The following is a 10930-nucleotide window of genomic DNA, read 5'->3' as shown; positions in this document are numbered from 1 at the left end:
GGGGATGTGGCATACAACACTAGAGGCCAACTTCAAGCCCATAGCACAAGTCACCATCAAGTGCGGGATCTACCAAGGAGATGCTCTGTGCCCACTGCTGTTCTGCATAGGACCGACTGCAGAATGGAGCAGCAGAAGGAAGGAGGCCGGGGATTGGTGAGTGTCAGCACCACAGTCCAGGATGAGACAACAAATATCCATGAGTACATCGTGAAGATGTCCCCAACCAACCGCATGCTCAGTGAATACCTCAGGCAGCAGAAACCCAAGAGGAGGAACTATCATGGAAGGACTGGCCCTCAGGAAGAAGGAACATGAGAAGCTCAGAGAAGAGCTGGAGAAGATGTGGAGGGTTAAGGTGACAGTGGTCCCAGAGCACTAGGTGCAGTGACCCCCAAACTAGGCGAGTGGCTCCAGCAGATCCCAGAAACAACATCGGAGATCTCTGTCCAGAAGAGCGCAGTCCTAGGAACAGCTAAGATGCTGCGCAGGACCCTCAAGCTCCCAGGCCTCTGGTAGAGGACCCAATTTTGATGGATAGACCGCCCGCAGGGACGAGTGGGGAATTTTTTGTTTGACATGACTCCAGTAGTGACAGCAGTGAATCAAAAGTGCAACAAATTGTCAGCGAGTCAGTGTTCTTGCCTTGATTAAGTTAACAACTTTGTCTCGCATGTGCTTCAAAAATGCAAAGTTACAGAATCAGAATCAGAAAGACTTTATTTATCTCCAGGGGGCAATTAAGATACAACAGAGCAGCATGACGTTGAAGGTAAGGACAGGGCATAAACATGGTAAATGGTAAATGGCCTGTATTTGTATACTTAGTCCCTATGGACCCCAAGGCACTTTACACTACATTCAGTAATCCACCCATTCACACACACATTGACACACTGTAGCCACAGCTGCCCTGGGGGTGCACTGACAGAGGCGATAACATACAATAATAGTGAAATAATAAATACACAGAATATACAGTATATACACAGTTTTAAAATTAAAGTGACTGAATAGGTGAATAAATAACTGTAAGTGACTAAAAGTGAGTAAAGTGTCGGCAGTATAAAAGAGTGTAGAGTAGTTTCTGTTTCTGGTGTGGGAAACGGTCTCATCGGCTGGAGTTAAAAAGCAGAGCTGCTTTGGGGACAAAGGTGGCGCTCCTCCTCCTCTCAGTCCTGCAGGAAATGCAGCGGAGGCGTCGCCCAGAGGGGAGCCATTGAAACGCGGGGTGAAGAATGTGAGAGGGGTCGTTGATGATTTTGGCTGCCTGTCTGAGGGCCTGTTGACAGGCCAATGACTGTAGAGCACACTGATGCAGTGCGCTGCAGTCTGTTCCTGTATGAAGGCTGAGGCAGTGGAACCAGCAGGTGATGGAGAAGGTCATGATGCTTTCCAGGAAAGCATAGTAAAAAGTCATCATGATGGCTGTGCTGACTCCAAAGGAGGTATAGCTGTTGGTGGCACCTCCTGAGAATCTCCTCAGTGTTGGCAGAGAATCTCAGGAGGTTGTCAAAGATGGTTCGCAGGTATTTGTACTCCTCAACTACCTCCACTGGCTTCCCGTGGATGGTGGTGGTGACTGAAGCAGCCAGATCCCTCTGCCTGCTGGAGAAGGTCACCACCTTTGCTCACGTTCAGTTCAAGTTTGGAGCTGTCACACCACTCTACAAACTCCTGCAGAGCGGCCGTGGTGCTGTGAGGGCCTGACAGCAGTGACAGGAGAACTGTGTCGTCAGCATATTTCACCAGGTGACAGATCTGTGTGGATCTGCAGTCATCAGTGTAGAGGATGAAGAGCAGGGGGGAGAGCACACAGCCCTGGGGGGAGCCAGTGGAGCTGAGACCGGAAAGAGAGTTGTTGACCCGTCCTGTTGGTCAAAAAGTCCAATATCCACAGGCAGTGTTGGTCAAGTTACTTTAAAAAAGTAATCAGTAACTAATTACTGATTACTTCCCCAAAAAAGTAATCCCGTTACTTTACTGATTACTTATTTTCAAAAGTCTTTAGTTACTTAGTTACTTAGTTACTTTTTAAAACATGATTTATCCCCTAAATAGGTGATAAAGCGATAGATCTTTCAGCCCAATTCTACTTTTTCTGCATAATCCATCATACAAAATGTAATCAAATGGAAAAGTCTCTTTTTAAAACTTGTTTTATTAGTTTTAATCTTTTAACTTCATGCATCAAGCAAAGATTAAATTATATGCAACATTCTCTGACTGGAAGAAATTAGTTTAACATTTAAACCTATTTTCTGCACATTCCAGCACATAAAATAAAATATTTTTTGTGTTTACACTCACTCTTTCAAATAGATGCAAGTAAAACACAGCAGAAAATAAATAAAGTCAAAGACTCAGCGGTCCTTTTGCTCTATTTCCACCTGTAAAGCAGGAGTGGGGTAGGCGGAGGTTTACCCTGGTGCAGGTGTGCTGCAGCTGTCAGTGGAAGGATCTGTGAATTTCCCATTACGTCGTAGCTACTCGGTGCTTGCTTGGACGTTTAGGGGGTTTTTCGCTGTAAAAAGAAGTTTTCTTCCCACGCACAGCGGACACTAATGTTTTTGTCACTTTTTATGGAATCAAACTCAAAGTAAGGTCAGTACTTCCACGCTTTAAACGCTGCACGCTCATACTCTCTCTGCACTCGATATGTGATCCATTGTTGATCTGCACACAGCTGTTGTCACTAACGTCGCGCTTGCTTACGTCACTGTCACGAGACACTCTTGCAAAAAAATCACGGTTTTAGTAACGCAGTAACGCAGCGTTCCTACGGGAAAGTAACAGTAATCTAATTACCTTTTTTGCAATAGTAATCCCTTACTTTACTTGTTACTCGAAAAAAGTAATCAGTTTACAGTAACGCGTTACAAGTAACACGTTACTGCCCATCTCTGTCCACAGGATTAGCTGATCATCCAGGTGAAATCAGAAGGAAAGTTTAGTGGGCAGGATACGAGGCTGCAGAGTGATGCATGCTGATGAGAAACCAGCAAACAGAAGTCTGGTGGAGGAGTCAGGGAACTCCAGATGTTTGTGGATGGAGTCCAAGATGAAGGTTGTTGCATCATCGACGCCTCTGCGTGCACGGTAAGCAAACTGGGGAGGGTCCATCAGTGGGTCAGTTGCTCTTGATGTGCTGTTTTATGATCTTCTCCATGGCCTTCATCACCAGGGAGGTGAGGGCCACAGGATGAAGATCATTCAGAGACTTTGGGTTGTTTCTTTTGGGGACGGTGTGACTGTCAATTGAGTTTTGAAATAGAGTCCAGAACACACTTCCTAGTTGCCCTGTCTCAGAACTCGCCTGCTGATGTTGTCAGGGCCAGACGTGTTCCGCTGCTGAAGCCAGTGCATGTCCAGGCCCGTCTGAAGTTTGCCAGAGAGCACATGGATGATACAGCAGAGGATTGGGAGAATGTCATGTGGTCAGATGAAACCAAAGTAGAACTTTTTGGTATAAACTCAACTCGTCGTGTTTGGAGGAAGAAGGATACTGAGTTGCATCCCAAGAACACCATACCTACTGTGAAGCATGGGGGTGGAAACATCATGCTATGGGGCTGTTTTTTTGCCAAGGGGACAGGACGACTGATCCGTGTTAAGGACAGAATGAATGGGGCCATGTATCGTGAGATTTTGAGCCAAAACCTCCTTCCATCAGTGAGAACTTTGAAGATGAAACGAGGCTGGGTCTTCCAACATGACAATGATCCTAAACACACCGCCCGGGCAACAAAGGAGTGGCTCCGTAAGAAGCATTTGAAAGTCCTGGAGTGGCCTAGCCAGTCTCCAGACCTCAACCCCATAGAAAATCTGTGGCGGGAGTTGAAAGTCCGTGTTGCTCGGCGACAGCCCCAAAACATCACTGCTCTCAAGAAGATCTGCATGGAGGAATGGGCCAAAATACCAGCTACTGTGTGTGCAAACCTGGTAAAGACCTATAGTAAACGTTTGACCTCTGTTATTGCCAACAAAGGTTATGTTACAAAGTATTGAGTTGTATTTTTGTTATTGACCAAATACTTATTTTCCACCCTGATTTACCAATAAATTCTTTACAAATCCTACCATGTGGATTCATGGATTTTTTTTTTCACATTCTGTCTCTCACAGTTGAAGTGTACCTCTGGTGCAAATTACTGACCTCTGTCCTCATTTTAGGTGGGGGAACTTGCACAATCGGTGGCTGACTAAATACTTTTTTGCCCCACTGTACTAACCCCAAGTTGCCCTCCGATGCGTTCATTGGAGTGTGAATGTAGAGTCGTTTGCACTTGTGTTTAGAACTGCTTGTATGAGTGGGTGTGAATGAGGCATGTTGTATAGAACCCTTTGAGTACTCTGGGAGAGTAGAAAAGCGCTATATAAGAATCAGTCCATTTACCATGTTTAGTCTCCTAACAACAATTCAAATTGTAATCCTTGTGTTTAAGGATTTACCTCGTTAAAAACTATATTCTGCATCAATCTTTTTTGTGTGCTGACATCTTTCAGAGCTAGCAAACCCACACCTCTCACAAACGTACAAAACACACAGTACACCGTTCTCTGGAGATGATCAATGAGTGTTTGATGTCTAAGATGGAACAAGCTGCATTATACTTATTTACATTTGAATTCTAATTTCCCATTCACCTTTAGATGTCAGAGACACCAAAAGGCTGTGGCCTGCAAGGCCAAACAATGCCCATGCGTAATCTATGGTGATGATATTTGCTTCTCTGTGAGCTCTGTTTGAGCTGATTTTGTACCTGTGGATGCTGAGCTGCAGGGCTCTGGTGTGTTCCCGGTCAGACAGAAAGCTCTGCTGCTGTGTGCAGTCGACTCCATTATTGGAGTCTCGCAGCAGCCACTGCTCTCTCAGAGCCTTTTTCTGTACAGAAGAACAGAATTATCATTAGTGTGGATTGGGACTGGAAGTAAAAATGCAGGTCTGCAAACAGGTAGGACGACTATCCTGCCTTTCTCTCCTCACCCCAACCAGTCGTGGCCATCTGCTGCGACATTCCTGTTAAAATGGAGTTTTTCCTTCCCACTGTCATCAAAGTGCTGCTCATAGGGGGTCATATGATTGTTGGGTTTTTCTCTGTTGTATTATTGTAGGGTCTACCTTACAATATAAAGCACCTTGAGGCGACTGTTGTTGTGATTTGGCGCTGTATCAGTAAAACTGAATTGAAATGAATTGATTACTTCTGCAGTTCATGCTGATAATACACATCCAATGAAATGATTTGTTCTACACTTTATCTGCTGTTATAGCCGATCATTTATTCAAACCAACCTTCAGATGTTGCAGTTTGAATTTCTCTTGATCGAGTTTCACTTTCTTCTTTTTAATGTCCTCTTGAATTCGATGCTTCTGCTGTTTCATCAAAAGCAAAAGCTTAAATGAGTGAATATATGAAACATTTACAATTGACAATGGATTGTCAGAATAAGTCAAATATCTATTGAAAATGTAACCCAGTGAGTTTACACGACTCTGTAATGCACTACAACATTGTTATTGCTAATTGTGATTCATCGTTACTCTGTTAATCACTGAGTTGAGCTAAAGTAAATCAATAATAAAAGATAAATAATCTGAATATAAAAATAAAACCCCAGAGAGTATATTTGACACCCCTACTGGTTAGGAAGGAACAAGCCCTGCCTTCCCCTGCTCTGTATGTGCTCAGACACAGAGAGAGAGGAGGTGCACCGTCGCTGATTTTCACCGCCAAGCTTGTTGCTGGAAAATAACTATAAACTTGATAAATTGAGCAAATATCCATACCGGAGATCTGCATGGACCTTGGAGAAACGGACCTGATTTGTTTTGAACATTTTGGACTTTGGAACCATTGCCGTGAGTCAGAAGCTAACCTTCAAGCTAACAAGCTAACAAGAAGTTAACCGGGAATATAATGGCCCAATTTCAATGTTGTAGATCTGCACGGGTGCGGATGAAGTGGACAAGATCCTTTCTGAGAGTTGAACATTAGAAGCGTGCTGGTGAGTTAAACTGGGACTGGGCGAATCAGGCTAATTAACAAGCTAATTAGCTTAACGCTCGTAGCTGTAGCTGGAGCCGACCACGTTTTCACTGTGGGAGAACACACGGGGTTTGGAGTTCAGCTACTCTGAGCACTCAGCTTGTGTGCTGATGATGTTCTAGTATTACATGTTGAATATTAAATGCACTAAAATAAGATGATGGGATGAAGTTAATTTTGATCTTAAAGGTTATGAATCTATTTTATTTGATGCTCGAGCGGCACTGTAAAGATGCCTCTGCATATTCTTACTGTGCTGATACGTTACCACATACTGTAGAACTACAGCCTGTGGGCTTTTGTATATTTTTGGTCATTTTATTTTGTACATTGAGTGTAATTAACATATTGCTTCGTTGCTATGCAGTGCAAAGCAAGGCTCCTGTAATTCAGTAAAAGGGGCAGTACTGGGAAAGATAATCTACCATAGTTCATGGTTTATTTCTGGTTTCTGATAGAAATGTGCTCCTTGATGGAAAAATAAGCGGATTGTGATTTAAAGATTGCATTCATGATTAAGACGCACTGTATAGACTGTAATTAGAAATTAGAATTAATGTTTTGTGCTTGATTTGTTATAGCACTTAAATTATTTACATATGGCCATATATATCATTAGAGTGTGAGTTGAATTAGTAATAGCCCTGTTGTTTACAGGCTAGGCTTTTTTGGGGGATCGTGCAACCTGGATCTCTTCCTGACGAGGAAGATGGCGAGCCGTTCCCTTTGAACCGAACCACAGCCATTCCGAGTTGGCCCAGAAGGGCAGGTTGCTCTTCTCTCACGAAGAATTGCAGCAGAGCGGTTGGACAAAATCACTGAACACTGACTATTAAGCCGGCAAGACTGACATATCTGAGCTCAGATAGGATTCTGTTTACTATTATTATTGCTGTTGTTGTATCTTATTTAATGTTTCATTCCTGTTTATGAAGTGCTGTTTAATTGTTGCTATATAATTCAGTACAATTCAAAGCAACTTTACCTGTGGCTCCACTCATTCTTCTGCACGCCACTCACCATGACCCTCCTGCGAGTCGAGCTATTGGCCCATTCTCTCCATCCTACTTTAACTTCCCCTACCCTGTCCTGTACTTGGCTACAAAAGCAAACTAATCCTCAGAGTAGTTTAAACTGTTTCATTTAAGTTTTAAATGTTCCAAAGTTAAGTGAATGTTAAAGGACAGAAAAAGGTCATAAACAAATGACAAAAGTACTAATTTACATTTTTTAGAGTCAAAAGCCACAAAGATTTAATTTGTTACTTATTTAAATAATAATAATTATTTGTAAGTTACATGTTTTATTTTAGAGTACAGTAAAGAAAGAAAAAAGGTACAGACTGTACATGTCTCAGTAACATCTGCATCATGCTCTAAAACTTCTAAATGAAAGTGTGAATAATTGTCACATAGATAAGCAGATATCTTTAGAAGTGTAGCACAAGTGTCTGTGACTGCTCAGAGTAGACGGGAGCATTACAGTGATGGCCTGGAGCCTCTCCTGGAGCAGGTCACTCTCCTCCATACTGCTTCAGGATCAACACAGAGACTGGAGACGAGAAGAAAGAGAACCTGTCAGATGCCTTTATTTCACAGTATCACTTATAAACATGACCACCAGCAACATTAACCACATTTACAAACTCAAACTGACGGTTCAATATAAGAGAATAAGCATCTGCAGTGTGAGTCATGCACAGCTGCCTGAGTAGAAGAATAAAAATATGAAGACTGAAATGAGCAGCATGAAACAGCTGTTTCCAGCACCCTGACACAACGGTACACTGTGACATCACTATTTTATTTCAGTATTCATTCCTCTGACAGCACACTGCCACCTGCCAGCTTGTTCACTCTTTACGACACAGTCATCTGCTTATCCTAAACGAGCCATTTGTAACTTTTGTCTCACTCTAATTAAAGAAAGGCGGAGAGAGGCTTTATCTACAAGTCCATCAAGTAACCTGTCACTGAAGCGCTAAGCTAATCTGCTCATGAGCCTGATAATCTGCGTAAACCATCTGCTTGCCAACCACAGGCAGGGCTGCTGTGTGGTTTAGACTCTATTAACTGAAAAGTCTGAACTTTTTATTTATAGGAAATGTTAGAAATCACACAGAACACATCGTTCTCCTTGAGTAATGCACTGGATCCACACCAGACTGCTTCTGTTGTGGGTTCTTTTCTCGCTTCATAAAATTCAGATTCGTTTTTTTGTGTGTTATCTAGATAAGAAATAGATATAAGTGCTGAAATGTTTATGCCTTTAAACAAGAATCACACTGTTCATGGGTGCAGAGCTCTGTGTTACTGATTTATCAATGCACATGTAAATACATCATGAACTGGGTAATTCCACATACAGTGTTGCCAAAACTATTCGTCTGCCTTCACAAGCATATGAACTTGAGTGTCGTCCCATTCTGAATCCACGGGGTTTAATATAACATCGTCCAACTCTTTGCAGGTATAACAGCTTAAACTCTTCTAGGGAGGCTTCCACAAAGGTTTTAATTGGGATGTCTGACCATTATTCAGAAGCACATCTGTGAGGTCAGACACTGATGCTGGCTCACAGTCTCAGCTCGAATTCATCTGCATGTGTTCTGTTGGGTTCATGTCAGGAACCTGTTCAGACCAAACTTGCTCGTCCATGTCATTCCCAAATTGTTCCCACAAAGTTGGAAATGTGACATTGCCCAAAATGTCTCGGTATGCTGAAGCATCAGGAGTTCCTCTCACCGGATTTAAGGTTACAAGACCTGAAAATCAGCCCCGCACCACAAGCCCACTTCCACTTGGCACAATGCAGCCAGACAAGTACCACTACAAGAACTGTGATTTCAGGTCGTGGTGGATGACTTGCTGCGTACCAGGACAGATTCAAATGAAGGCTGATCAAATGTATGATCTGAGTTACAGATGATTACGGGCTGTTCCCTGAAATCCTTTTATTGTACTTTAATCTATCGACCTCCTGGAGCTGCCCTACTCGGCACAGATGTTCCTGTACACTATGCCGGCCACTTGGTTATGGCGTTCCATGTATGCCCTGCCTGCTAGCATCTTGCACCCTGCTGTTATGTGCTGGATTGCTTCAATCTCAACCTGAGATTGATTCAAGACTTATGTTATTATTGGGCACCAGCATATCAAAATGCTCCCTAACTGCTGATGTTTTTTGAGATTCTCCATGCAAGCTTCATGTGCTTAAAATCTCCGTGCAAGCTCGTGATGATCCTCAGAATCACCTCAGATCCAGTTCATGCCAAAAACTCATTCCCATGTGTTTGTGACAGCTTGAATCCCATAACGAGACAGTGATGTCATTTCAAGGAAACGGGGCCTTGTTTATCTTTTATCACGTGATAAAGATAAGACCAATAAGCAGCCTCGACATGGGCTTCATCTGGACACGCCCCTCAATAAACACAGGCCTCAGGGCTTTAACATTACTGCTCACCGCTTCACCTGCCTGCCCACCCTCCGGTGCCTTGACCCCGCCCCCCAACTTCCCACCGTGCAGACTCTCACCCTTCCTGGATGTCACCTTCATATACCAAGTAAGCAATCAGTCACATCTCAGCTGTGGATAGTTTTGGGATTTGTTTTGTGTGAAATAAATCTTTGTGAAAAACATGTTCTGTACTCTGTGTGTGTGTGTGTGTGTGTGTGTGTGTGTGTGTGTGTGTGTGTGTGTGTGTTACAGTTGCTACACAGCCAACTGTAGCCGATTAGAGCCTGCGAGACTCAACTTTGCTAATTTGAATGAATAAATTGGACCTTTCCTGTGTGTGTCTGTGTGTGTTGATTGTGACTGCAATTACAAAGCTTGCTAGCATGTCTTAACACTTCACCCTGTGGTCTAAAATATGTTCACTTTAGAGCTAACATGACTGATGTCAGGAAAGAAAACAAAAACCCACCAATGGTGCGGCTTCAAAAAGTCCAGAAACAATGGGTGACCTTAAAATAATCACCCTGCTTACTGAGAGTCAAGTCAAAAAGGAAATGAAGCTACATAAAGTGTGTGAAGGATTTTCAGTGAGTGCAAACTGAAGGCTACAATATGCTGTAAGCCCTGCAGGGACGATCAGTCAGGATGAGCAGAAGCTTAGAGAATTAAGGAGCTATCTCTACCTCTCCCGTTTGGTCCTGTTTCTGTTGTAGAATAAAGGTCAGCTCAATTTAGCACATTAACTATTTATAAAACATTTTTATATCTGCTTCTCTACATGACTCCAAAACAAACGTTGCTACCAGCAGAGGATAACAGCCTTTGTCAAGATGCTATCAAACAGTTTCTAAGCTGCAGACTGACAGCTTGCATTATTTGGGAGGATAAAAGACGTAGGCCTACTTCATATGGGAACATTTGAGTCTTTCTGACAGGACAGGACGTTTTCTTAAAGAACAACAACAAACCTCACAGAATACTTCAACTTCACGTTATTAATTATTGAAAGACAAGCATATATTTGTTCACCTACCCAGAGGATGGTCTTTTCTCGTGGCTGCCACGCAGGACTCCTCAGACAGCCCACAGGTACAGGTGGGCGGGTCTTTGTGATGCTGATTGAGAGCTGTCAACCTAGCGGCCAATAGCAATGAGAAGTGTATGGGCAGAAATCTGTGCCATCAGAAACTGAATTTGAATAAGTTCAATTTGAATTTGAATTGCTCAGATTGAATCTGAATTGTAACTTGAATAAATGCTTTTGAAAACTGAATTTGAATTAGTCTAATTTGAAATTGAATTTATATTTTGAAAATGAATTGATTTGCTTTGAAACTGCATTTTATCCTTTAAAAATTCAGCTCTTGAATAATTTCAGTTTCACTTCTCACCATTCAGTTTCAGTTCTACAATTCAATTTC

The 10930-nt window shown here is 42.7% G+C and overlaps 1 protein-coding gene across 3 annotated transcripts in view; it reads right to left on the bottom strand.

Moving 5' to 3' along the window:
- The window catches only part of palmda (palmdelphin a), a 24289-nt gene extending 13653 nt beyond the window's left edge, over positions 1-10636 (bottom strand). For 2 of the 3 annotated variants that reach the window (XM_004575220.5, XM_023155309.3), the window contains exons 1-4: positions 10543-10636; positions 7533-7601; positions 5297-5377; positions 4764-4885 (exon numbers count right to left, since the gene is read on the bottom strand). In XM_004575220.5, the coding sequence (XP_004575277.2) occupies positions 4764-4885; positions 5297-5377; positions 7533-7577 (248 nt within the window). In that variant the 5' untranslated portion in view covers positions 7578-7601; positions 10543-10636. The other variant, XM_024800011.2, reaches the window with a different exon arrangement.
- Between the last annotated feature and the right edge of the window lie 294 nt (positions 10637-10930).

Source organism: Maylandia zebra, linkage group LG18, assembly GCF_041146795.1.
Source record: "Maylandia zebra isolate NMK-2024a linkage group LG18, Mzebra_GT3a, whole genome shotgun sequence".
NCBI classification, from domain to species: Eukaryota; Metazoa; Chordata; class Actinopteri; order Cichliformes; family Cichlidae; genus Maylandia; species Maylandia zebra.
This window is presented reverse-complemented; position numbering and strand designations above follow the sequence as displayed.